Consider the following 27430-nt stretch of genomic DNA (forward strand, 5'->3'; position numbering starts at 1 on the left):
GTGCTGCTTTTTTAATTGGTTGCCTGGAGCACCCAGACTTCTTGTACTAGTTCCTAAGTATTCTGCTTGTTCATGGTTCTTGGATGATTATTTTCTCCTTGCCATTTGCAGAAACCAATGTATTTGTCGATTGGATTCAGTCAAACAGATTTTCTCCGGGAATCAACTGCTTGCAACTAAATTAGTGATACTACTATGTGTATTACTACCTTGCTCCTAGTTTACTAGTCCTCATTGTATTTTGGATCAAAGTTTGACCACATATTTAACTAGCAAAATGTTAATGCATGTCACTAAAAATTACATTTTGGGTTCATATTTGGATTTAGTGAACAAATTTTGAAGCCAAATATACACTCTTCACCAGACGAAGAGAATACGTAATACAAGTGGACTATTAAACCAGGACGGAGGTACTACCTTTCAGTTTCTCGCTCATTGTCAGTTCAGATTTATTAAATACTATACTCCTTCCGTCCGGAATTAGATGACACTCAAAGTATCTAAACATTTTTAGTGCTAGATACATCCATTTAAATGTTAAGGAAAAAATACCACAGAAAATACTGGCTACAGACCTAGGACCTCTCTTTTTCATGCTATGCGTTCCATCAGATGAGTGTACTCTCACATGAAAAATATTACTTTTCTTGAGCCCATTGCAGAGTTCAAATTTATTTGCCTTTTCGTCATCGCAAGTCAAAGTCTGCATGCAAACGGACCCAACGTCCGAGGTGTCGTCCCAGATCCTTCTACACCAGTCCGCACCCACCCCTGCATCCGGTTGGCACACGTTGGCCACCACTCACCACACCGGTGAGACACGCCACCACTAGCGATGGCCTCGGGATTCTCATGTCCCATTAATGGCGTGTTTGGCGGGTTGACCACCTCGGGTCCCATCACTTGTCTAATTGCAATTGACTGCGCTAGCTGATCGTCGAACAGAGAGCCGTTTGCCATACTATTCGTGTACTTTTCTAATCCATATCACATGTACCAAGTCACTGATAAGCTGGAGCCTTGCAGGATGAAGCAAGGTGCGAGTGGATCCATGCGGGCTCACCGCCCAAGCCCTCCTAGTCAAACCCCTATGTGGAAATCACTAGGATGCTGCTTAGGCACCAGCAAACAGCCTGTGTGTATATAAACACACAGGCAGAGGTTGCTCAACACACAAACTTTGAATCTAGGTAGAGAAGAGGGAGAGAAGAGACGGAAGGAGAACAGGCAGAGTTACTCAACACACAAATTTTGCATGTAGCTAGAGCAGAGGGAGAGAAGAGACAAATTTAGAATGTAGCTAGAGCAGAGGGAGAGAAGAGACGGAAGGAGAACAGGCAGAGTTACTCAACACACGAATTTAGAATGTAGTTAGGGCAGAGGGAGAGAAGAGACTGAAAGAGAACAGGCAGAGTTACTCAACACAAAAATTTAGAATGTAGTTAGGGCAGAGGGAGAGAAGAGACGGAAGGAGAAGCGACCGCCGGCCGGTCAGGACGGCGACTGGATGGCTGCCAGCTCCTCCTCGGCGACGGCACTGGCGGTGAAGGGCGTGGCGAGAACGTTGGCTCACCGCCGCCAGGCCGTGGTTGGATTCCTGTTTGCTCTTATCGTCATCCTCGTGCTCCACACCACCGTGGTGTTTGGCCCGTTCCAGTCTACTAATGCCAATGGTTAGTACTTAGTACTCCCTCCGTTTTTATTTAGTTCGCATATTAGCTTTGGTCAAAGTCAAGCTTTACAAACTTTGACCAAGTTTATATATAAAAATATTAAGATATACAATAACAAATCAACAACATTAGATTTATTATTAAATGTACTTTCACATCGTATAGATTTATTATAATAAATGTCTATATTGTTTTCTATAAATTTGGTCAAACTTTACGAAATTTGACTTCAGTCAACTTTAATATGCAGAGTAAATAAAAACGGAGGAAGTACTCGTAATCTACTTCTGTTCTATCTAAGATCTTCAGTAGTGTGATATCATAGCAAGTACTCCTTTCGTTCCTAAATACAAGTCTTTGTGAGATTTCTCTATGGACCATATACAGATGTATATATAGATGCATTTTAGTGTATAAATTCACTAATTTTGCTTCGTACGTAGTTTATAGTGAAATATTTGTAAAGACTTACATTTAGAAACGGAGGGAGTATGATGCAACCTCATGGAATGCGAACTACTAGTAGTAAGCATGTTATTGAGTTGCCATAATATTTAAAGAGAAATAGATGACACTAGTATCGTAGTACCTCCTTTTCGGTTAAAGGGCTTATATTTTTTTTTGTTTTTCCATTTTTATAAGTCTCATTTCTATTACTCGTCATCACATGCTTAGATATTAAGGTGCATTAAATCATTGCATGCGATAATTAATAGAAACTTGTCAATGCATGTTATTTTTTTGTCATTTATTGGTCATGCATGCATATATTGCAATTAATGCATTGGTAAACATATTTTTTTAAACAATTGCATTAATTCAGTACTTTTGCAAATTATAAAAATTATTCTATCACTCATCATCTACCTAGATTGATGAAAATTTTGAACTAGGCCCTATAACCAAAAAGAAGGAAGTATCATGACACTGTATCATATTAAATGAGGAATTATATATTATGAGTAATGTAAAATAGTAAATAAGACTATCTAAAGATATTAATTGAAGATTCTTTTAGATACAACACTAAGGCTGGCCATAGTGGTGGTATCTTAGTTGATATCATGCACTCAGGACTAACAAACAAGATGACATGGCAAACAATAAAAAAAAGATGGTTAGAGTAACATAGGTAGATACCATATCATAAAAAAAATGCCACTACTCCCTCCGTCCGGTGAAGAATGTACGTTTGCCTTTAAAATTTGTCCATAACAGAGTGTACTTTCATCTTGCCAATGTACTTTAAAATAGAAAAAAATGCTTTTCATTCATCAAATGGTAATCAAGACCAATAACATTCTACACATGGTGTACTTAATTTTTACATGCACTTAGCTCATTGGGGGTTGGATAATTAAAGAGGACAGAGACGGTGGCTTGCATCTTCCCAATGCATTTTTTACTATTTAGTATGTGTCATGCATGTCAATAAATAAAGTCATCTATGCACTATGAAATTAGTATCATACACCACTCCCTCCATCTCAGTTTATAAGTCTTGCACGTGTATCTAGGTCGTCAATTTAACTTATACAAAATACATTTTTTAACATAAAAATTATTTCAGTAGAAAATAGAATATCTAAAGTTTCTAATTATATATTTTTTGTAATGTATGCCTCTTATTAAGTTGGTCAAATTAACGACCTAGGTACACATGCAAGATTTGTAAACTGAGATGGAAAGAGTAATATCATATCCATGATACTAGAATTTAATACTCCCCAATATGACTAAGATGAAGTAGTGTACTTGGACTACTATGTCTAAACATCAATCTAATGCCATTAGATTGTATAGAGTATCTTAATAAGATACTCCCTCCGTCCAGTGAAGACTGTACATTTGGCTTTAAAATTTGCCTACAAAAGAGTCTACTTCTATCTTTTCAATGCATTTTAAAGTAGGAAAAAGTGTTTCTCTCTCATCACACGGTAATCAACCAATATCAGTCTACACATGATCTCCTTAATTTCTCAATGCACTTAGCTCATTAGGGGTTGAATAATTAAAGAGAAGAGAGTTGATGGCTTGCACCTTTCCAATTCCTTCAAAAACATTGTACTGCATTAAGTGCTCTATTAAATTCATTTAAAAATGCATCACACATAGCCACTCCATTTTTGTCAGAACGATTGTTTCTGGTTTGCATTCAATCCGCTCCCAATCCATACTTACTACTACCTCCTCCTTTCCGGTTTATACAACCTATCTAAAAAAATCGTTCTATTAGTCTCAGTTCTACTACTTATCATCACATGTTCAAATTTTACAGTGCATTAAATCACAACTGCATGCAAGTATGAAGAGAAACTCAGCAATGCATATAAAAATTCTTGGTTATTTACTGGTCATGCTGGCTTTGTAATTAATGCATCGGTAAACACAACTTTTTGAGAAAAAGAACATACTCCCTCCTTTCCGATGTATTGGGTTCATCTCATTTTCTTGATATTTCCATATTATAAGTCTTATTTTTACTTCTTTTCACAACATGTTCACATTCCAATGTGCATTAAATTGATGCATGCAAAGATTAAAAGAAAACAGCCAATGCATGAAACCATTCCTACTCATTTAGTGGTCATCCATGCATACAATGTAAATAATGCAGATTAAACTATGAGTAATTTTGTAAACTACAAAATACATTCCTCCACTCACCATCTATCTTGGTTGATGAGATTTCAGATTTAAGCCATATAAACCAGAAAGGAGGGAGTACTGATTAAGTATTTTTGCAAACAATGAAATTTATTCCACCACTCATCATCCACCTTGATTGTAGAGATTTTCAAATTGAGTCATATAATAAACCAGAAATGAGAGAATACATAGAACTAACTGAAAGTTAACATTGAGTAGTAGTGTCAAACAAGCTACAAGATTCTCATAGTGTTTCTAGTCTCAAAATGGGACCACACGTATTTTTAAAATTTATCAGTTGTTTATTTATAGACATTATTTAATTTATAATAATATTATTGCTTCTTCGAATGTGTGTAGTTGTTCTGGAGTCCACTTCGGGCGAGCAAAATGCAAAGACCTCTTCTCCTCTAGCGGCACAAGCGGCGTCAGCGCCTAATAATTCTACTCAAGGTATATTAACTAGGGTGTTGCTAGATCTCGGTCGACAAAGACTTAACAAAAAGTCTCAGTCAAATGATAGAACATATAAAAAGAAGAAAGATTTTTAATTTTTTACACGCACCTCCATGTGAAGTCTCATTCGACTGAGATTTATCGATCGATCCCAATTATGAATATGATTCTAGCAAATTCACTGTAGTAGATATACCAAATTCTCCGTATTTTGTTTTGTTGATGTATACTAATATTGACAGCTGCAGTACATGCCATAGAAAACGGGCAGAAGGACGATGTAGCCAAGAATGATAGGGAAACAAGAGGCCAGTTAGGCCAAACAGGAAAAAATGATGCTAGTGATGACAAGACGCAGGAAGAGCTCATTCGCCAAGAACTCGATCGAGACGTCAAACGTGGTTCGTTGCGCTTAACTTTGCTTCCGTTCGAATGCCATTTCATTCATCATTTGAATCGGCCGCGTGCATGCAGGTGCTCCGCGCAAGCCCATCTGCGACCTCTCTGATCCTAGGTACGACATCTGCGAGATCACCGGAGACGCTCGTGCCATCGGCGCCAACCGTACCGTCCTCTATGTCCCGCCAGCCGACGAGCGCGGCACCGACGGCCCGGAGTGGGCCATCAAGGACCAGTCCCGCAAGCAACTGGGGGACATCAAGGAGGTGAATGTCAAGACCCTGAGCGCCGCCCAGTCCTTGGTGGCACCGGAGTGCACCTCTCGGCACACTGTCCCGGCCGTCGTGTTCGCCATGAATGGGATCATAGGCAACCCATGGCACGACTTGAGCGATCTCCTGATCCCGCTCTTCATCACCACCCGCGCCTACGACGGCGAGGTCCAGTTCCTTGTCACCGAGCTCCAGCCGTGGTTCGTGGACAAGTATCGTCTCGTCCTCACCAACCTGTCACGCTACGACATCATCGACTTCAACAAGGACGCCGGCGTCCGTTGCTACCCGCACATCATAGTCGGCCTCCGCAGCCACGGCGACCTCGACATCGACCCAGCCCGCACGCCGCGCAACTACACATTGCTGGACTTCCGCCTGTACATCCGGGACGTCTTCCTGCTCCCGTCGGACGACCGAGGAATCCCGTACAAGGAGGCCAGCAAGAAGAACGCAGCCGGCAACGACAATGGCACTGCTGTCACGGAGAATCCAAAGCCGCGGCTCTTGCTCATCAATCGCGGCGAGAGCAGGAAGTTCGTCAACCTTCCGGAGGTCTCCGCGGCGGTGGAGGCAGCCGGGTTCGAGCTGCTGGTCATGGAGCCGAGCCGTGACATGGGGATGGAGGAGTTCGCCCGGGCGGTGGACTCATGCGACGTGCTGATGGGCGTGCACGGGGCCGCGCTCACAAACTTCTTCTTCTTGCGCACCAACGCGGTGCTGCTGCAGGTGGTGGGGCTGGGCCTGGAGCGCGAGGCCTTGCATTACTACGGCAATCAGGCCACGGCGGTGATGGTGCAGCACATCCAGTACTTCATCAGTGCCGAGGAGAGCACGCTCTACGAAAAGTACGGCAAGGACCACCCGGCGGTTAGTGACCCGGACTCGGTGCACAAGCAGGGGTGGCAGGGTGCAAAGCGCTACTTCTGGGCGGAGCAAGACATCAGACTCAACGTCACCAGATTTGCTCCCACGCTGCATCAGCTAATCCGGACGCTCCAGGAGTAGGGAAACTAGATACGTGATACTACTACCTCTGTTCCTAAATTTTTTGAGAATGACAAATAACTCAAAATTTTACTGCAACTACTTGAAATGTTTGGATAATTGAGTTAAATTGTTTTATTTATGGTCTTTGTTCTATGTTTAGAAATGGAAAGGAATTGCAAACATCTAGGTGCCGGGACTCGACCCGAACATGAAGTTTATTGCTATTTTAATAGCGAATTGCAAACGAAATCGAAAAACATGAAACTTGGCATGGTGCCCTCATATGGGATCCATATGTTGTGGTACCAAATTTATACAGTTTCTCAAATAGTTGTCATGTAGATTGCTTAAAGAACGTACAATCTTTGAGAAAGAATTTACGTTTCAATAGGGAACATGTTAGGTTTGAAGGCAAAGTGGTGGTTGCATCATCGCTTGAGATCGAAATCTTGTCTACTCAATATACATCATTACGAGGGTGCTTGGTTGGGCTGTGAGCTGTGGAAAAGCTGCTATGGGCTGTGAGCTGTGGGAAAGCTGTTGTGGGTTGTGAGCTGTGGGAAAGCTGTTGTGATGGAAAAGCTGTTGTGGGTTGTGTTACCGTTTGGTAAACTGGCTGTCTGAGCTGTGGCTTTCGAGTAAAAAGTCAGGAATGCCCCTAAGATGCTGAGATGGTATTTATGTGCTGATATAATGATAATAATCTGTTATAGACATGTTTCACTAATTTTTGAGCAATCGTACGTATGTTGGGAGTGAATTGTAAAAAACCACCACATTTGGGGCATCGATTGCAGAAAACCACGAGGTCGCTAATCATTTGCAAAAAACACCGCATATTCAGTAAACTTTTTGCAGTGTGCACTGATCGACCGATTTGCTTCGTTTGAGTGCGTTTCCGACAGATGGGGCCCGGTTTCCCCCTACGTGGCATAACGGACGGCAAACGGCGCCGTCTGGTCGAGACGACTTGGTCGGCTCGCGTCGGACCGGCCGACCGCGCCGCCCCCACTCCACTTCTCACGCAGTCGCTCCTCTGCTCTCCCTGGGGCTTCAATGGGGAAGGCGAAACCTGGGGGCGGTGACGGCCGCAGCGGCGGCGGCGCTTCCACTGGCGATGCTGGTGGTGATGGAGATCCACTGGAGCTCTGCGGGAGCTCGAATCCTTCTTAGGCGGTGCCTCCTCCCACTAGTAGAAAAAGGGTCAAACGTGAAGAACATTAGTGCCAGTTTGAATTAGAGCCGGCACTAATGTGTACATTAGTGCCGGTTCGTGGCGGCGATCAATAGTACCGGTTCGTGGTGAACCTTTAGTACCAGTTCATGCCACGAACCGGTACTAAAGAGGAGGCTGCATCAGCCTGCGGTCAGGCTATGGCCCCACCATCACCATTTAGTGCCGGTTCTTACCACGAACTGGTACTAATGAGGTTATGGCAAGCTGCTTTTAGTCCCACCTCGCCAAGAGAGAGGCAGTATGAGCGGTTTATAAGCCGTGAGTGCACAGACAATGACGAAGAGTTGCAATGGTCACCTACATGTTAATTAGCTTCAAGCCTTGCGGAATAGCATAGATTGCACTGAGCTATATGCAGTGCAGTCTACACTATTCCGAATGGCTTGAAGCAAATTAACCAGCATTGCACCTCTTTTTTATTTTTAATAACTTATTAAACTCCGGACTTCTTTTGTGTTCAGTATGCAGCATTTAAAGCGACGTCATCAATTATCAACATGTTCTGACATCATTTGTTGTTTTTCGGTCATTTACCTAATTGTTTAGAGAGCTAAATGACCGTGAAATTGAAAATCACTACAAAATGAATCCTGAAAATGTTGAAACTTGGCATGGTATCATCATATCACCCACATAGCATGCGCGAAAGAGTAGAGAGGGTCACGGCAAAAACTGGACGCACTTCGTGTACAAACTGGACAAACTCTTTCCGAGTATCAGGGTTTCGGAGTCCGGAGTGGGTACTAATGTGCATCCCACCAATCAGGAAGAATCACACGGATCGTGTGTTTCTTTCTAGCTCATGTGAGTCGTTGGATCGAAACTACCACAATCACTTTGTGAGCCAGACGACCCTATATATAGCTAGCCCACCTCTCGCCTTTCCTGCATAAGTCTTTTAGTTCATCGACTACATACATCTACCAGTTCATCGACTGCATACATCTACCAGTTCATCGACTGAATACAAATCATTCGGATTCGCCATCATACGTCCAACCGTGCATTTGATATGCATATATATGCATCACGAGCCACGGTTGGGCTGTATGATGGCGATACCGATTGGTTTGTTCTAGATTCGACATAAAAGGTTTGATACAACTTCTTTTTTGTGACATAAGAGCTATCTCTCCTCCTACCTATTTTAGTTACACAACTACCTATTTGTGCCAAATTTTCACTTTTGCTGTTGCACTTGCATCATAAGCATCCATGTTAACTGGACTTACAAGTAATGCAATTTAACCAAACTATCTTGTGATCTTCGCCAAGAGAGAGGCAGTATGAGCGGTTTATAAGCCGTGAGTGCACAGACAATGACGAAGAGTTGCAATGCTCACCTACATATTGATTAGCTTCAAGCCTTGCGGAATAGCATAGATTGCACTGAGCTATGTGCAGTGCAGTCTACACTATCCCGAATGGCTTGAAGCAAATTAACCAGCATTGCACCTCTTTTTTATTTTTAATAACTTATTTAAACTCCGGACTTCTTTTGTGTTCAGTATGCAGCATTTAAAGCGGCGTCATCAATTTCCAACATGTTCTGACATCATTTGTTGTTTTTCGGTCATTTACCTAATTGTTTAGAGAGCTAAATGACCGTGAAATTGAAAATCACTACAAAATGAATCCTGAAAATGTTGAAACTTGACATGGTATCATCATATCACCCGCATAGCATGCGCGAAAGAGTAGAGAGGGTCACGGCTAAAACTAGACGCACTTCGTGTACAAATTGGACAAACTCTTTCCGAGTATCAGGGTTTCGGACTATACAAAAATAAATAATGCAGAAAATAAAAAAACTATACAAAAAAATTACTCAAAAATAAATAGAAGAAAATAAATAATGCAGAAAAGAAAAAACTATATAAAAACTACTCAAAAATAAATAAAAGAAAATAAGTAATGCAGAAAAGAAAAAACTATATAACAAATTTGTTGGCACACTGCCCTGTGGGTCTACCAGACCTAGGGTGTGCAAATGCAGGCCCAGGAGGGCCAGCAGACTCACAGGCCAGCGCGCCCTAATTAATTAGGCCCAGAAGCCTGCTATATAGAGGAGTTCGAATAGGTAGCCGCGGTTGGGTTTATAAATCAGTGCGGCTGCCCTTCGCCGGACGAGGTGGGACTAAACTTTGGGGTGGCAGCGCAAGGCCTTTAGTACCGGTTGGTGGCTCCAACCGATACTAAAGGCCCCCCCACTTTAGTACCGGTTGGTGGCTCCAACCGGTACTAAAAGCCTTCGTTTCCCGCCGCTTGGCCTGGCGAAAATAGGCCTTTAGTACCGATTGGAGCCACCAACCGGTACTAGAGGCCCATCCTATATATATAGCTCTTACGAAAATTTCAGTTTCATCCCCACTTTGTCTCCAACCTCCGCCGCGCGCGCCGCTCGATCCCGTCGTCGCCGCCCGTCGTCCGTCGTCATCATTGCTGTCCCCGCCGCCGCCCGTCGTCGTCGTCGTCTCGGGCTGCCGCCCCGAACGCCGCCGCCGTCCGTCGCCATCGCCGCGGCCGTACGTCTCTCTCTCGCTCCCGCACACACATACACACACATACATACACACACATACACACACACACCGGCGCCCCCGCTCGTACGTACGGGGCGGCGGCGTACGGGGCCGCACGCACACACACACATATACCACACACACACACGCATACACACACACATACACACATACGTACACATATATACGTATATATACACACACATGCATACACACACATACACATACACACACACATTTTTTTTACTTATTTTCTGTTTTTTAGAAAAGTTAATTAGATGATCGAATGTTAGATTAATGTCGAATATTAGATGAATTAGCTAGCTAGATAGAAAAATTGTCGAACTAGAAATTAGAACTAGTTGAATAATTAATATAACTAGTTTATTTTTAGTAAGAAAATTTAGGTATATGAGATTAGAACTAGTGGAATAATTAATATAACTAGTTTATTTTTAGTAAGAAAATTTAGGTATATGAGATTAGAACTAGTTGAATAATTAATATAACTAGTTTATTTTAGTAAGAAAATTTAGGTATATGAGATTTGATGATCTAATTAAATATTATTTGTTAATGAGTTTTTCTGTTTATTTAATTTTTTATATATTTTGAGTTTATATAAATGTTAGATTAATGTCGAATGTTAGATGAATTAGATAGAAAAGTTAAATATATAGTAATGTCAATTGAATATATAGTTAGATATATTAATGTCAAATGTTATATGAATATATATTTGGCTAGATATAGGTGTTTAATGTTTCACCTATATGAACATAGGAAATGTCATCTGACGACGAAAAAGATTTTATTTTGTGCGAACACTGTGAAGACCAGCGCGGCCTGTGCGACCAAAATTTCCTTGTTGATGGTAGGCGCTTCAGCATCAAGCTGGATGAGACATTCGAAGTTGATACAGTAAGTCACTTTGTCAATTATTATTTGAATACAAAACTTATGCTTCATTTGCTTCAACTTATAATTTTAAATTTTCACTATTCTACTAGCGCATCCCCTGCCATGCAAGAATTTTTGTCTTGGATAAGATAGGTTTTAGTGCTATAGATGATATGGAGGTAAAGAGAGTTTACTTGAAGACGGAGCATGGGTATACTTTCAACGTCAAATTATATAATGGAGACACATACACCCATTTTGAATGCAAAACTTGGCAAGCACTATGCAAGGCTTATGCATTTGAGCCTGATATGGTTATCACCTTTGATATTCGTCCGGAAGATGATATTGAAGGTAATATAGACATCTGGGTCGATGTGCAAACGCCTCCAGTTCTACCATTTGGTGAGTTTTTCTCAACCATGCATGCATATGTTTATGTCTTTCATACAGTTTATTCAAAAATAGTTGACAACTAATTTGTATTGTCAGCTTATTTCGGTTCAAGCAAACATGTCCGGCGCTTGGTAGACAGGACCTACTACTGCCCCGGGGCTCAACTAAACTGCGAGGAGATAAGTCATTATGTTTCATGGCTTGAGGATCTTAATACTGTCAAGACAAATTTTTTTCCTAAACTTAGAAATGTTAGTACTCAAAACGTGCGACCAATGGTGATCGTATTGAACTACGGTCACATCTATAATCAAAAGATGGTAAGATTAAATATTTGTCCTTAATTAGTGAATCTTTTGCATACATTATTTTTGAAGCTAAACTTTCATTGCTTAGTATATTAATTACTATACGATGTTGTTCAACAGGGACTTCCGATGACAGTTGTGCCTCAGTGGATCGAGACAAAAGGTCGCATGTCAATGGTTAGCTTACGACCAAGATTTTCTATATTGCACATGAGTGCATTCAGGATTTCTGAAAGCGAAGAATGCTTAATAGTGAAAGATTGGAGCAAAATTGTTAACGATCGCAGAGAAGTACTAGGGGGCAGTAAGGTGAAGCGCAACCCAAGATTAGGAGACAGATTCATCTGCATGCTCCAGTATGATGAATCAGGAGAGCTATACATGTTCTATGCTATTCTACCTGAGAGGGAGCAGCAGGATCAGTAGCTACTAGTTCATGCTCTTAATTAGTACTTGTCTCATGTCCGTGTCCTGAACTTCGATCTTGGTGACGATTATGTGGAACTTGATGATATATTTGCTTCTGTTACAAAGTGAATGTTTCCTCTTTAAGCTAGCCAGCGTTGATGATGATTACATAGCTAGCGCGGTAATGACTATGATGATTAAATAGTGGTAATTAGACGACTACGATGATTTTTAGCTAGCTAGAGTTTATTTATTTATTAATATGCGATGATGATGATGATGATGACGACTACAACTCATTATAACGTAAAACAATCCTAAATTAAATTGATAACACAAATTTAATTGAAAAATACAAAATAAAACAAAAACCCACAACCATTTAGTACCGGTTGGTGTTACCAACCGGTACTAAAGGGCTCCCGGCCCCCGGAGCTGGCTCGTGCCACGTGGTTCCCCTTTAGCACCGGTTCGTGCTGAACCGGTACTAAAGGGGGGGGGGGCTTTAGTGCCGAAACGTTAGTGCCGGTTCCATAACCGGCACTAAAGGCCCTTACAAACCGGTACTAATGGCCCGTTTTCTACTAGTGTCCCCAATCCCTGGACCCGCAGTACACGGCGGCTAGGGCATTTGCCAAGGCGGTGAAGGCAAATCCGATGGGCAGCGAACACTTTGCATCCTCCTTCGGCGGTGTGGTGTAAGCCATCCATCCTCTCCCCCTCCTCACTATTTCCATGTTTCCCCGATCTGGATTCTAGGGTTAGGGTTCTAGGACAAGTACAGAGTTGGGGATTATGTTGTTTGTATTTGGTTTGGATTATTGTGTTACAGTAATGTTAGTGAACTGCAAATTAGCTTTCCCTTAATTATTCAGTCATGCTAACTGAATTTTATCTGTAATGTTTGGGTTCTAGGGTTAGGATTATTGGGTTACAGTAATGGTTTGGAGTGCAAATTAGCTGTAACACTAGTTTTCAGCTTACACAGTAATTTATTCTGTCATGCTAACTGAATTTGAACTGGTTAGTAGTTTAACATAATTGCACTGCTTAGTCTTGCTAACTAAGATGTTTTTAACTTAACTTTAACACTAGTTTAACATAATGGCTCAGTAGTTTCAACTGCAATTGCACACTAGTTTTGAACATAATGGCTCAATAGTCAGTTGTTTTAACTGAATTGTTTAACACTAGGTTTACTGAATTTTATCTATATTGTTCAACACAAGTTTTATCTGAATGTTAACAACTATGTTAAATGAACTAGGTTGGATGATGAAGAATGGGAAGTGAGGTTCCATTTCTTTGATAGAGATAATTTGGAAAGAACCATTTGCTTATTAGACATAACATATTGGAATCTTATTGCACTAATAGAGTTGGAAGGCTTTAGTTCAAGAGATTATATGTATTATGTCAGAGATCTAGGAGTTGGGGTGTCAGGAATGGAAGAATTAACTGATGATGACAAGGTTGAAGAAATGTTGGATGACATATGCAGTAAAGGAACTAATGTGGTTAACATTACAGTTATGAGAAGTGATGCACCCACACCAGCTGACCTGAACATTGGTCATGTTTATGAAGAGCAGGTCCCTTTCTCTGAATTAGGTGTACCACTTGTCTATGAGGTAGATACTTCAGGAGTTCTTTTCCCCAGTCCAGTTAAGCCCCAACCACAACCTGTCCAGGTCATGAACACCTAGGAGAGTTCATGTTTGAAGCTTAAGGGTCCAAGTGAACCAGAGTTTGCATTGGACTATGGTAGTGAGAGGCATGAGTACTTCATGGAGACAGACCAAGATCAAGAGAAGATTGAGAAGATGATGGAGCAGAGAAGGAATGAAGAGATTGAAAAGTTTAGCACCAATAAGAAACAAAAAGGGAAGTACAAGGAAGCAAAGAGAAAACTTCCAGAGCTGCTTGCTGAAGAGTTCACTAACAGTGATAGTGACAATGAGATTTTAGAAGATGAAGACATAATAGCTAGGCTGGAGGCAATGAAGAGGCATAGAGCTGATCCTCTCAATCACTTTGAAGGAGACACTGATGTATAAGAGCTTTATGAACCAGATGAGGAGGAGTTGGAGGATGAAGCAGGAGAGGAGGAGGTAGGACAGGATGAGCAAGCTGAGGAGGGTAGGAGAGGAGGAAGCACTATAGGAGGAAGTAGTGCAGGAGGAAGCAACAGCACAGGAGGAAGCCAGAGGAAGGGGCCAACAACCAGATCACATGGAAGTCTTGACCAAATCATAGAGCAAGATTGGATACCTTCATCTGATGAAGAGAGCAACCCAGGTGACTTAAGTCAGGATGATAATGATGGTGCTCAGCTTCCAACATTTAGGCAACCAAATGGTAGGAAGAGCAGGGCCAGAAAGCAGAAGCCTAGGCTTTGGTATGATGAGAAGAGGGAGAACCCACAAGAACAATTTGTGAAGAAACTTTGTTTTCTAGATGTCCAACAATTCAGGAGAGCACTTCTTACATTTCACATCTCACAAAACAGGAACTACTCTTTTCATAGAAACTGCTCAGATAGAGTTATTGCAGTTTGCAGTACAGAAGACTGTCCTTTTTTCATTGCTGCTTCTCAAATAGCACATGAGAAAACTTTTTGTATAAAGAAGATGAACTTGTACCACAATTGTGCTGCTGTAGGAGAGAGCACCAAAGCGACTACAAGATGGTTGGCACATGAGTGTGAGGAACAGTTGAGGGCAGACATAAACACACCAGTCCAGACCATAATAGCCAATTTGAAGAATAAACATGGAATAGAAGTATCCATTCACATGGCCTACAGAGCAAGGACAGCAGCTAAGAGTGTTGTCCAAGGAGATCAAAGGGCACAATACACAAGGATAAGGGATTACCTCCAAGATGTGTTGGATACCAATCCAGGAAGTAGATGCATTGTTACAACAAAGCAATTGAAGGCCCATCCTAGCATAAATCCTAGATTCCATGGCTTGTTCATGTGCCTGAATGCTTGCAAAGAGGGTTTCCTAAATGGTTGCAGACCCTTCATAGGTAACTATATTAATTTGTGTGAACACAATCATTTATGTTGTCCTAGTACTAATGTGAAATTTCCTGCTGTAGGTGTTGATGGCTGCTTCATTAAGTTGACCACAGGGCAGCAAATATTGGCTGCAAGTGGTAGAGATGGTAATAACAACATATTTCCCATTGCATTTGCAATTGTTGACAAGGAAGACACTGCCAGCTGGTCATGGTTTCTAACACAACTGAAGTATGCTCTTGGTGGTGAGTCAGGGAAGCATGGCTACTACACTATCATATTTGATAGACAAAAGGTAACTCATACACCATAGTACTTACAAATAGTGCAAATTAGAACATGCTTAGTACTTACAAATAGTGCAAATTAGAACATGCTTAGTACTTACAAGTAGTGCAAATTAGAACATGCTTAGTACTTACAAATAGTGTCTTCTGGCATCATATTCAAATATTAGTTTACTTTCACAGGGTCTGCTTAAAGCAATAACCAATGTATTCCCAAATTGCCCTCAAAGATTCTGCCTTAGACATATTTATCAGAACTTCCAAACAGCTGTCTTTAGAGGTGAAGAGTTAAAGAAATACATGGATCGGGCTAGTTATTCATATACTGAGCATGGATATAATCAAGCAATGGATGGTATGAAAAAAGAGTGTCAAGCAGCTTGGAAATGGCTTGGTAAGATACCAAAGCATACATGGGCTAGACATGCCATGGACACAAATTATAAAACTGACTTGGTTGTGAACAACATAAGTGAAGTATTCAATAAAATGATACTTGATGTGAGAGGAAAACCAATTAAAACCATGGTTGATGGGATCAGAACAAAATTGTTAGTTAAGTTCAATGCCAATAGGACCAAGACAGAGACATCTAAGTGGCAGATATGCCCAACATATGCTGAAAAGCTGGAAGAAGCTAAACAGCATTTCAGATTCTGTCAGTCAATCAAGGCTGGACCTGATCTATACCAGGTTGCAAGTGAAGAAAGCACATATGCAGTAAATCTGAAAGATTACACATGTGGGTGTAGAAAATAGGACATGACTGGGGTTCCTTGCAATCATGGTGTTTCAGCAATTAACAAGGCTAAACTACATCCAGAAGATTTTGTTAATGCTTTCTTCAAGAAACCAATGTATCAACAAGCCTACAGTCCAATTGTCTACCCTATGCCTGGGCCTGATCTATGGCCAAAGACTGGGACCCCTGACATAGAGCCACCTGTTTTCAGAGACAAGCCAGGAAAGAAGCAGACAAAGAGGAGAAAGAATCAGTTTGAGAAGCCAGCTCCCAAGGATACTTCTAGGATGGCATCAATCACTTGTAGTAATTGCAATTTGAGTGGGCATAGGTACACTAGCTGCCACAAAAGTCTTAAGCCAGCCCTTGCAATGAGAAGGAACCAACATCAGGTTAATTGTCGAAACTTCAAAAAATTCAGTTTATGATTATATTTCCTATACTATGTTCTAATCTTTGTATGTTTACACTGCAGGAAAATAGAAGAGTTGATGCAGCTTCATCAGCCCCAAGGGCAGCTCCATCAGTACCCAGGGCAAGAACTACAGCTCCACCAGCACCTAGGCCAGCTCCATCAGCTCCAACAGTTCCCAAGGCAAGAACTACAGCTCCACCAGCACCTAGGCTAGCTCCATTAGCTCCTCCTGCAACTAGGAGAGCAACTGCATCTACTGTTGCTGCTTCTAGGCCAAGTTCATCTACTGCTGCAGCTAGAAGGCCAAGTTCATCTACTGCTGGTGCTTCTAGGCCAAGTTCTTCTACTACTGCAAAGAAAACATTCATACCACCTAGAGCTTCAGGTACTGGAAGGCTGAGAAAACCTTCTTACAAGATGTCTGAGTGGTTCAATTGTTCCCAGGGCAGCAAGAAGAAGTAATTTCATGATGGTGATGTTGAAAACAATTTCAAGTTTGTGATATTGAAAACAATTTCAAGTTTGTGATGTTCAAAACAGATGTGAGTTTGTCATGTTCAAACCAGTTTAATTCAGCCTATTTTGGCTACTTTGTGATGGCACTATGTAAGTTACCTAATTATGGTTGTGATCAAGACTTTTATGCATGAGGATGTCAAGTAGACTATGATAATGATTATGTTGAATATGATGCTGTCATTTAGACTTTGTTGCATCAAGCTATTTAGGATTTTATATTAATGATGATGATGTTGTTGTCACTTAGGGTGGCTCGGCGTCGACCAATCTTAAATGAACCATTTTTGTCACTTAGGGTGGCTCGGCGTCGACCAACCCCTAAGTGAAGCAAATTTATCACTTAGGGTGGCTCGGTGTCGACCAATCTTAAATGAACCATTTTTGTCACTTAGTGTGGCTAGGCGTCGACAAACCCCTAAGTGAAGCAAATTTGTCACTTAGGGTGGCTCAGCGTTGACCAACCCCTAAGTGAAGCAAATTTGTCACCTAGGGTGGCTCGGCGTCGACCAACCCCTAAGTGAAGCAAATTTGTCACCTAGGGTGGCTCGGCGTCGACCAACCCCTAAGTGAAGCAAATTTATCACTTAGGGTGTCTCGGCGCCGACCAACCCCTAAGTGAAGCAAATTTATCACTTAGGGTGGCTCGGCGTCGACCAACCCCTAAGTGAAGCAAATTTGTCACCTAGGGTGGCTCAGCGTCGACCAACCCCTAAGTGAAGCAAATTTGTCACTTAGGGTGCGTCGACCAACCCCTAAGTGAAGCAAATTTATCACTTAGGGTGTCTCGGCGTCGACCAACCCCTAAGTGAAGCAAATTTATCACTTAGGGTGTCTCGGCGTCGACCAACCTTAATTTAACCATTTTTTTCACTTTGGGTGTCTTGGCGTCGACGAACCACTAAATGAAGGATCCAAACTACAAACAGACCTTTCATCACAAACCAACATAAAAATAACACTACAAACATCTTCATTAAATGATCCAAGCTAAACCCATTACATGCCATGCCATACTTCACAGCTTAGTTCAACAGATTCAAATTTAGCACACATTACAAGCCATAGTTCAATGCTTCATAAGTAAATTAGTTCAACAGATTCAAACTTAACACATTACAAGCCATAGTTCAAAGCTAGTAACTAAAGACAATGACCCACATGGTCATATGACAGCACAATTTATTCTTCACCACAAATACCCTTGATTTCCTTCAGCTTCCTCTTGTTACTTTCACCTTCTTTCTTCAGGTCAGCAACATCACACTGCAAAGTACTCTTCTCAATGCTCAACTTCTCCTTCTCTTTAGTCAACTCAACAATGTAACAATCCAGCTTCTCCTTCTCTTTCTTCAGGTCAGCAAAGCTAAACTCCAAAGTCCTCTTATCAGAGCTCATCTTTTCCTTCTCTTTCAGATGATTGAACTTCAAATTCCTAATGACATTGGCTTGAGCAACATGAATGCACTTCAACTGATCAACAACTGCCTTCAATTTTTTGATCTCAGCATCCTTTTCCATGTTGCTGTCAGCAATATTCATATCAGTTCCATGTGGCAGACTATCCTGAGAATCCAAGAGGTTGTTCACATCTTCAACAAGCTTCTCATAAGTCTCGTGCAACTCTTTTTTCTGTTGTGCTAGATTGTGCACAGTAAATGAATGCTCAAGGCATGCCATCTTATTGGCCTGGATGCTATCCTCATACATAAGCCACAGTTTGTGGAGTGCATTCTGCAGATGATCTGGCCACTCCTCATCTACCCACTGCACTAATCCACAGTTATTAACTCTCTGCAATAAAAAATAAAGTAGTTCAAACATGTTTTCACATGTTACATTTTCAGTTAAGTTCAGGTTACAGTTAAGGTGCAGATTCAGTTAGATCAATTCAACTCAAAAAACTAAACAACAATTATTGTGAGCATGTTTCCTAACATGAACAGTTACTATGAACATAAATTAATATCAATGAACCATGAACAGGAACTATGAGCAATGAACAGTAAACCCTAGAACATGAACAGTTAACCCTAGAACAGATGAACTGTACTACACAGGAGAGGTTTCACATTGCAACTAATTTACTAACTTACTTCTACGGCACAGGCAATGAACCTCCTCCCAGTGCTTATCCCCTGGAATGCAACACATTTCTTCCCTGGCTTGCCATGCTCGCACATCACCCTCAAATCGTCAGCAGAACCAGTGAACAACGGGCCATCCATTGTTGGTGGGATCTGGGCAACACAAATGTACTGGTTCAAATCGAGCTGAAACCCTAAATCCAAAATGCCCAAATCAAAACCCTAAATGCAGTCCCGGTGGAACCAACTGACCTTAATAGGGGAGTCGTAGGAAGAAATGATCTGCACCTCGGAGTCCTCACTGCTCGAGTCGTCGCTCCAAGACACCATGGCGGCCGGCGGCGAGCGGAGACGAGAGGAGGCAGAGCAAGGTTGAGAGCGGGAGGGAGAGCAGAGGAACGAGTGAGTGAGAAGTGGAGTGGGGCGGCGCGGCCGGCCGGTCCGACGTGAGCCGACCAAGTCGTCTTGACCAGACGGCGCCGTTTGCCGTCCGTTATGCCACGTAGGGGGAAACCGGGCCCCATCTGTCGAAAACGCACTCAAACGAAGCAAATCGGTCGATCAGTGCACACTGCAAAAAGTTTACTGAATGTGCGGTGTTTTTTGCAAATGATTAGCGACCTCGTGGTTTTCTGCAATCGATGCCCCAAATGTGGTGGTTTTTTGCAATTCACTCGTATGTTGGAGGTAATTAAAATGTGATAATTGTGAACAAATGAAACTACAAATATAAAATTAGTTCTTCATACATTACCAAGAGAATTAAATTGTTCATACATCACCGGCCACATATCTATACCAAAAGACACCACTTAATTTCCCACATCTATAGCTAAAGACGTTACTTGTTCATGCTTCATCAGTCACATATCTATACCATAAGACAAGACATCACTTGCTCTCCCATAAGATAGTTACCCTCCTCTCGCGGCAAACAATGAGTCAGCAATGTTATCACGAACATTGTTCATGTTTACCGCGTCAAGTAAAGATGAGACACTATCGCCTTGTAGTGGTACAGTCTGTTGCACCGCATGTGGCATGTTGTCCTCATCCGCGCCACACTTAACAAACTCTTTGTCACGTAACTTGGTGTCCCGAATATAGTTGTGAAGCGCCATACAAGCAACAATAATTCTCTTTTGTCTTCTAGGCTTTAATTTTGGCACCTTCTTCAAGATGCGCCACTTTTCCTTGAACCCCTTTTTTATCCTAACCGATTTTGATCCTGCAAGTTGCAAATTGAACTCGGGCATTATTTCTAGGGTGTAAAGTGTGTTTCCCTCAAAATATACAGTCCGTAAATCATTAATAAAGTCCATCTTCTCATACTATATTTTTTGCATATCTTTTGCCGAGTGCTTTGTTTCGGAAGCTTGAAGCATATTACATCGTACGCACAAGTTATTGTTTTGAAAATGAGCAAATTTGTTGTTTCAACCTTCTTGTAACCTACTAGTAGTATTTCCTATCCTCTATTCACCGAGCGTTCGAAGCAGCTGGTGTAGAGTGGGAGAAAATCTGGTGACGTTAAGCCTGATGTCCTGCTCGTCCCACAAGTACTTCCTTAACAACTGCCACCCCTGCTTACGTAGTGCCTCTGGGTCACGTACCGCCAGGTGGTCTTTGCCATACTTCTCATACAGCGTGCTCTCCTCCACGGTGATGCTGTACTCCATGTCCTGCAACATCATGTCCTTGGCATGCACGCCGAAGTAACTCATGGCCTCCCTCTCTAAGCCCCATGGCACCACCTGCAGCATGACCGCGTTGGTGCGGAGGAAGAAGAAGCTTGTGAGCGCGGCCCCGTGCGCGCCCATCAGCACGTCGCACGAGTCCACCTCCCGAGAGAATTCCTCGAGTCTCATGTCACGCAGCGGCTCCACGACCAGCACCTCGAACCCGGCGGCCTGCACCGCCGCGGAGATCTCTGGAAGGTTGACGAACTTCCTGATCCCGGCGCGGTTGATGAGCATGAGGCGCGGCTTTTGTTCCTCCGTGCTAGTGCCACCGTTTTTCTTCTTCTTGTTAGCCTCCTTGAACGGGATTCCTTGGCCTTCTGGCGGCAGTGAGAAGACGTCTCGGATGTACATGCGGAAGTCCAACATTGTGTAGTTGTATGGCGTGCGGGTCGGGTCGATGCCGAGGTCGCTGTGGCTGCGGAGGCCGACTACGATGTGTGGGTAGCACCGGACACCAGTGTCCTTGTTGAAGTCGATGATGTCGTAGCGTGACAGGTTGGTGAGGATGAGCCGGTACTTGTCCACGAACCACGGCCGGAAGTCGGTTACGAGGAACTGGACCTCGCCGTCGTAGGCACGGGTGGTGATGAAGAGCGGGATCAGGACGTCGCTGAAGTCGTGCCACGGGTTGGACGTCAGCCCGTTCATGGCGAACACGACGGCCGGGACAGCATGCCGGGAGGTGCACTTCGGCGCCACCAGGGACTGGGCGGCGCTCAGGGTCTTGACATTCACCTTGTCGATGTATCCTAGGTCCTTGCGAGACTGGTCCCTGATGGTCCATTCCGCGCCATCAGGGCCGCGCTCATCGGCGGGCGGGACATAGAGGACGGTACAGTTGGCGCCGATGGCACGGGCGTCCCCAGAGATCTCGCAGATGTCATACCTAGGGTCGGACAGGTCGCAGATGGGCTTGAGTGGAGTACCTGAGTGCATACTGATTCAGAAGATGAATGAAATGAAATGACATATGAAGGGAAGTGAGTTTCTTGCGGAAGCAAGCTAACCACGTGTGACGTTGCTTCTATTATTCCCATCACCGTCCTGATCGAGTTCTTGCCGAATGAGCTCTTCCTCCAAGTTGCCCCTAGCATCATTTGCTGTTTGACCTAACTGGTCTGTGCTATGCACTTGCACCTTAGCTGAATTAATACATTGATTGAAGATGGTCAATCAATAAGTAAAATAACCGCAAGAGACTAGAGCGTACTTGAAAAATAATAATTATGTCAACATAAGATGAAGAAAGTGATTATGTCAACATAAACTATAGATGCACCCTCAAAAAAGAAATAAAGAAAAAAAACTATAGATGAGTTACCAGTTTTCTTATTCATGTCGGTCCCATCTACTAACTTTTTGTCTTCGATACGTTCTTTCCCCATCGTCTTGGTTAGTACGTCCTTCTGCCCATTTTCTATGTCATGCACTGCTGCTGTCAATGTTTGTCATCAATCCACAAAGCAAAATACGCAGAATTACATGGCCTTAGGGCAGTCTAATGCATTACTATATCTCAACTTATATACTTATATGCATTAGATAGGTATTTAGATATAGCTTCTATGATGGATTGTGTCTAAAAAAGTCTCATTTCAATGTATTTCGTGAGAGAGAAAAAAGTACTTATCTTTGTTTTGACGCAAAGTGCTATAGCTAGATTAAGATATGGTAACTCTCGTTTTTCTCACTAAATAGGGTGACGTGTCAGATTTTTTGCTTAGGCATAATTATCAAGGTATAGTACAAGGTGTAGCATCAGGACTGCTCTTAAATATTCAATGTTAAAACAGATATAGCCAGAATACACATACAATTAGTATGTATTGATAAACTTTATATATTTTGAAACATATGTATCTAGATAAGTATGACAAAAAAGTGTGTGCACATGGAGCTGTATAACAATTATGCACATGATCTCTCTCTAAGGAAGTATTTTCATAAGATGATGCATTTTTTCAGAAGTCAAAGTTTGACCAAATTTAGAGAGAAACATACTCCCTCTATAAACTAATATAAGAGCGTTTAGATCACTATTTTAGTGATCTAAATGCTCTTATACGAAAATACGGAACTATGTATCGTGATATATCCCATACTGTGTATTTTTGCATAACCATATTCTATCTCCAAAAATGTATGATCGTACACATATCTGTTACCTACTAGTACACATGATAAATCAGAATATAACGAGACGCGTACTAGATATTAATATACCTTGAGTAGAATTATTAGGCGGCGATGACACTAGAGGAGGAGAAGTCCTGGCACTTTGTTCAGTACGCTCACCCGGCGTGGACTGCAGAACGACTGAACACACAAAGAAACAAGCACATTACTATGAAGAATTTCGTAAATAAACAGATATTACAAATATAAAAAGAAGTGTGTGGTCTTGTTTTGAGACTACTTCCTCCGTTTCAAATGAAGTTCAAGAATTGTCCTAAGTCGAACATTTTTAAGTTTGACCAAATCTATAGAAAAAATTGTAAGAATTCATAATATCAAGTATATATAACATGCAAATGTATTTCATAATGAATATAATGAAGCAAATTTGGTGTTATAGATGTTTATATAGACATGGTCAAACTTAATGAAGTTTGACTTGGGACAATCCTAAATCTTCAATTATTTTGTAATGGAGGGAGTAGAAAACACTATGAGTGAATCTTTTAGCTTCTTTTTTGGTACTGCTAAGTGTTAACTTTAGCATAAAGTTGTACTGAATGAACAAGTAATATAGATCGGAGGGAGTATGTACTAGCTTTTAAGCAAAAATCAAACTTTTGCCTAGATATGGATTTTTTTTTTCGAATCATGCAGGAGAGCTGCATGCCTATAATATTAAAAAGAGAGGAAAGGAAACACGACCAATTCAACAACTCCAAGTCCAGCAAAGCAAAGCTACAAACAAGCCAAAACGACAAGATAAGACACGAAAGCACAACATGAAGAGCACCACTAACAAGCAGCTAAAGAAGGATCAGACGTCCTAAGCTAGCCATTTCCAATTGCCTAGCATCGACCTTGATTTCATCTATCACTTTGCAACAATGTGAAGAGATTGTCAAACACTCTTCCGTTCCTCTCGCGCCAAATGCCCCACATGACTAAATGCACTAACGAAATTATGGTCTTGCTCTTATATCCTTGAGTTATCGACCTTGCATTCAGCCACCAATCCTTGAGAGGCTGAGTAACCTGGGGCACAATCTCACTCAATCTTGCCCACTGAAGATATCTTTGGGTTGTATGAACTAGTATGTCCGGTTGCTAGTATGATCTATGTCCATTTGTTGCGTGTGTTGATCAACTTGATCTACGTAGCTGCAAGTACGTTGCATTGTTTTTGGGGGCCGGATATTAGGGGGGCGGTATTCAGGTAACTGAGATAGTAATAAAAGAAGGTTACCAATGGAATTCGTCGCCAGGCACAGGCCGGACACCGTGGTGTAGAGCACGACGCTGACGAAGAAACCGAGCAGGAACCCGAGCACGGCCTGGTGGTGCCGAGCCAGCCTTCTCGCCATGCCCGACGACGACGGCACTGCGGCCGTCGACGACGACGAGGACCAGTCGCCAGCCATCCCCTGGGCCATGGTTCTCCTGTCACTTCTCTGTCCGCTCTACGTACCTTCTACTAGTAAATCTGTCTGTGTAAGCAGGCTCGCCTTGTGCGGCGGGTAACGTCTTTTATGCAGGCGCTTAAGCATGCAACGTTACGTGCCTAGCGATCCATTTGCAAGTGGTTGGTTCTATCTATTTTGAGCAAGAGCTACTTACGGTGAGCACACATCGATCCACTCGCACCTAGCTTAGCTTCATTCTTACTGCTTCTACTAGTAGCTACTTTGACTTTGATATATTGTTCAGCGTAACGTGCCGGTGGAGATCTCCCGTTCTGCAAGTCTCCGGCTTATCCCATTCCAACAGGTCTCCGTGTTATCAACGACTTGTTCCTTGTCCTCTCTTGAGTAGTAGATCATTTTTAGTTACAGGGTCGTAGTAACGGGCTATCCGTTCGATGATCGGCGCAATTAATGTTGCATTAGATGTGATGGGGATTGGTGACACCCGAGGTCAACCCGAATACACCATTAATGGGGGTGTGAGAACCATGAATTGAACTAACCCTCAAGTTCTGAGACAATGCTGCCGTTGGGATGGTCCGGAATGTAGGCTTTTCTTAGAGCAAGTACAATAAGGTACAGTCAGCAGGTTGTAAGAAGTAAAGTAATATTTCTATGTTTAGTTGAAGGAGAGAGGAAAGGAGAGAGAATGTAAGCACTAAGCAGACTCTCATACAAGAGTGAGCTGCAGCACGTGCTCCTAAGCACTACTACTATGTGAGAGTGGAATATGGACCATGTATTAATAAAATAGCACATACTTATAGCTAATTGCTATACATGTTGGCTATAAGATTGACTATAGATAACATAAGACTTTTTTATAGACAACAGTTGGCTATACTATTAACCATGCTCTTACATAGATATTTAGTTTAATTGGATAAATGTCACTGCAATTTCCGGCAATTCAAAAAATGCCACTTGGAAAATATCCAACTTCGAGAAATGCTACTTAGACTTTCCCACGGCAGATCAAGAGGGCATACGATCTTCTTGGCCTCATCAACACTAGTAGGACATAGATTCCCCGCGAGAAGAACATCCTTTAGGTACTTGAGATGCTCATCGAGGCTCGTGTCGGTCCATTTGTTTTTAGCCTTCGTCTTCAGGGGTTGGAGCGTGAAACTCAAGCGGGTCACCTCAGGATTGCAATCATCATACAATGGGGTGTTCGAGTCTACCACCAGTTGCTCCAGCTTAGCCTCCTCTCTAGAAGCAGCTCTCTCAGTACTCTTCTCCTTGCGAAGCAGTGCTTGAACATGAGGGTCCCGCACGATTGAACTTAGTACCGACGAACTCTGTTGCGTGGAGTCCACATTCTCTCCGCCACCATGTCTGGCCCCTTCTCCGCCGCCATGTCCGGCCTCTTCCCCGCCGCCATTATCGATCATCTCTTCGTCTTGCCCCATGTCGTCATTGTCTGCCCCGTCGGCGTCCTCAACATCGTCATGCTCATCTTCAATTATCCACCGAGTATAGCCATCCATGAAACCAGTCATGAGGAGGTGCGCTTCGACACGACCATCGTCATAGGGGTCGAGCCAAACTATTCCTTTGCATTTTCGACACGGACATAAAATCTCTGTCCGGTTATTTTCTTTCATGTCCTGCACCGCCGACCGCAGCCACCTGTTCACCATCGTTCCACTGACCATCATGAACGTCTGCACGGTAATAATAAATAAATTGATTATAAAAATGCGTGCATGCATCAAAGTCATACAGAAATTCGGCATGACCTTCCCTAAAAATAGGACATATAGATCTAGAGTTTGCCCGGAATTCGCCGAAACGGAAATAAATCGACATTTCGGCAAAACATAGGCAACTCAAAAGCACAATTTGGCGTCAACTCATGCCACACACACACAATTTCCATCATATTGTCCAATTATCATATCACACACACATTCACATATTTCCATTTTGCAAAAGCATGAAATTTTAATCACCTCTATCTCAAGATCGAGCACATGGTGGAGATGATGATGTAGGGAGATCAAAAGTGCACAAAGCTCGTCTTGACAAAGATAGATCTAGTTAGGGGGCAAATAGGTCACTTAACTAAATGCTACATCTACCTAGCTAGCTAATTTGGGAGGAGACAACTTTGACTAGTGGAGGGTGAAGGAAAAAGAGAAAGAAGATGCCTTAATGGAGGTGGTGTGTAGTTAGCTAGGAGTAATGAAGAGAGAGAAAGGTAGGTAGAAGAGGGAGAGTAATGGGGGGAGAAGTATTGAGAAAGAATAAGAGTGAGAGAGGAAGGATGGGAGGTAGGGGAAAGGTAGGATGGGGGAGGGGAGGATGGATGGGTGGAAAAAGTTGGTGGGGTCCTGCGACTTAGCAGTAGCGCGGGAGCGAAAGCGTGCTACTGATAATAGCGTAGCAGCAGCGTGTGTTTCTCGCATGCGCTACTGCTAAACAGGGCCAACCGTGTGGACAATTTCAAAATTAGCAGCAGCGACATGAGCAAAAAGCATGCTACTACTATTTCTGTAGCAGTAGCGCGCCCCGCGACACCGCGCTGCTGCTAAACTTAGGGTGTTGGTTACTGTCGGTGGATTTTTGGAGCAGCGCGGTTTAGCCCTCAAGCGCTACTGCTAAATTCGCATCAGTAGCGCGTTTACCTGGACCGCGCTACTGCTAATTAGCAGTAGCGCTTCTTCTTGTGCCGCGTTGTGATACGTCTCCAACGTATCTATAAATTTTGATTGCTCCATGCTATATTATCTACTATTTTGGGCAATATTGGGATTTATTTT

General features: G+C 42.5%; 3 protein-coding genes across 5 annotated transcripts; 1 reads left to right on the forward strand and 2 right to left on the reverse strand.

The window, feature by feature from the left end:
- The first annotated feature begins 1148 nt into the window (after window positions 1–1148).
- LOC119298852 (beta-1,2-xylosyltransferase XYXT1-like) lies at window positions 1149–6593 on the forward strand. Of its 3 annotated transcripts, none has more exons than XM_037576155.1 (4): window positions 1149–1676; window positions 4686–4778; window positions 5024–5182; window positions 5256–6593. In XM_037576155.1, exons 1-4 carry the CDS (start codon window positions 1511–1513, stop codon window positions 6458–6460), a joined length of 1623 nt encoding a protein of 540 aa, XP_037432052.1. In that variant the 5' UTR covers window positions 1149–1510; the 3' UTR covers window positions 6461–6593. The 3 variants fall into 3 exon arrangements, with proteins under 3 accessions (XP_037432052.1, XP_037432054.1, XP_037432053.1); XM_037576157.1 differs by having other exon boundaries at window positions 5042–5182; XM_037576156.1 differs by having other exon boundaries at window positions 1150–1676; window positions 5030–5182.
- An 11787-nt stretch (window positions 6594–18380) lies between these two features.
- LOC119304419 lies at window positions 18381–19615 on the reverse strand. Its single transcript, XM_037581596.1, has 3 exons — window positions 19538–19615; window positions 19295–19438; window positions 18381–18992 (listed from the first exon to the last, which is right to left on the reverse strand). The coding sequence occupies exons 1-3, from the start codon at window positions 19613–19615 to the stop codon at window positions 18381–18383; spliced, it is 834 nt and encodes a 277-aa protein (XP_037437493.1).
- Window positions 19616–20710: 1095 nt separating this feature from the next.
- On the reverse strand, window positions 20711–22418 carry LOC119296842 (alpha-1,3-arabinosyltransferase XAT2-like). The gene is made up of 3 exons (XM_037574890.1): window positions 22349–22418; window positions 22035–22169; window positions 20711–21953 (listed from the first exon to the last, which is right to left on the reverse strand). The coding sequence occupies exons 1-3, from the start codon at window positions 22410–22412 to the stop codon at window positions 20761–20763; spliced, it is 1392 nt and encodes a 463-aa protein (XP_037430787.1). The 5' UTR covers window positions 22413–22418; the 3' UTR covers window positions 20711–20760.
- Window positions 22419–27430: the final 5012 nt, after the last annotated feature.

The sequence above is a fragment of the Triticum dicoccoides genome, chromosome 5A, assembly GCF_002162155.2.
Source record: "Triticum dicoccoides isolate Atlit2015 ecotype Zavitan chromosome 5A, WEW_v2.0, whole genome shotgun sequence".
In the NCBI taxonomy this organism is placed as follows: Eukaryota; Viridiplantae; Streptophyta; class Magnoliopsida; order Poales; family Poaceae; genus Triticum; species Triticum dicoccoides.

What these genes read in the sequence shown, in the direction of transcription:
- LOC119298852 (XM_037576155.1), top strand. Translation starts at nt 1,511, where the DNA reads ATGGCTGCCAGCTCCTCCTCGGCGACGGCACTGGCGGTGAAGGGCGTG. An exon ending in CCAGTCTACTAATGCCAATG is followed by an intron (nt 1,677 to 4,685) that starts GTTAGTACTTAG and finishes GAATGTGTGTAG; the next exon opens with TTGTTCTGGAGTCCACTTCG. An exon ending in GCCTAATAATTCTACTCAAG is followed by an intron (nt 4,779 to 5,023) that starts GTATATTAACTA and finishes TAATATTGACAG; the next exon opens with CTGCAGTACATGCCATAGAA.
- LOC119296842 (XM_037574890.1), bottom strand. Translation starts at nt 22,412, where the DNA reads ATGGGGAAAGAACGTATCGAAGACAAAAAGTTAGTAGATGGGACCGAC. An exon ending in CGACATGAATAAGAAAACTG is followed by an intron (nt 22,170 to 22,348) that starts GTAACTCATCTA and finishes GTATTAATTCAG; the next exon opens with CTAAGGTGCAAGTGCATAGC. An exon ending in TAGAAGCAACGTCACACGTG is followed by an intron (nt 21,954 to 22,034) that starts GTTAGCTTGCTT and finishes GTATGCACTCAG; the next exon opens with GTACTCCACTCAAGCCCATC.
- LOC119304419 (XM_037581596.1), bottom strand. Translation starts at nt 19,615, where the DNA reads ATGGTGTCTTGGAGCGACGACTCGAGCAGTGAGGACTCCGAGGTGCAG. An exon ending in CCTACGACTCCCCTATTAAG is followed by an intron (nt 19,439 to 19,537) that starts GTCAGTTGGTTC and finishes TGTGTTGCCCAG; the next exon opens with ATCCCACCAACAATGGATGG. An exon ending in TCATTGCCTGTGCCGTAGAA is followed by an intron (nt 18,993 to 19,294) that starts GTAAGTTAGTAA and finishes TTTTTATTGCAG; the next exon opens with AGAGTTAATAACTGTGGATT.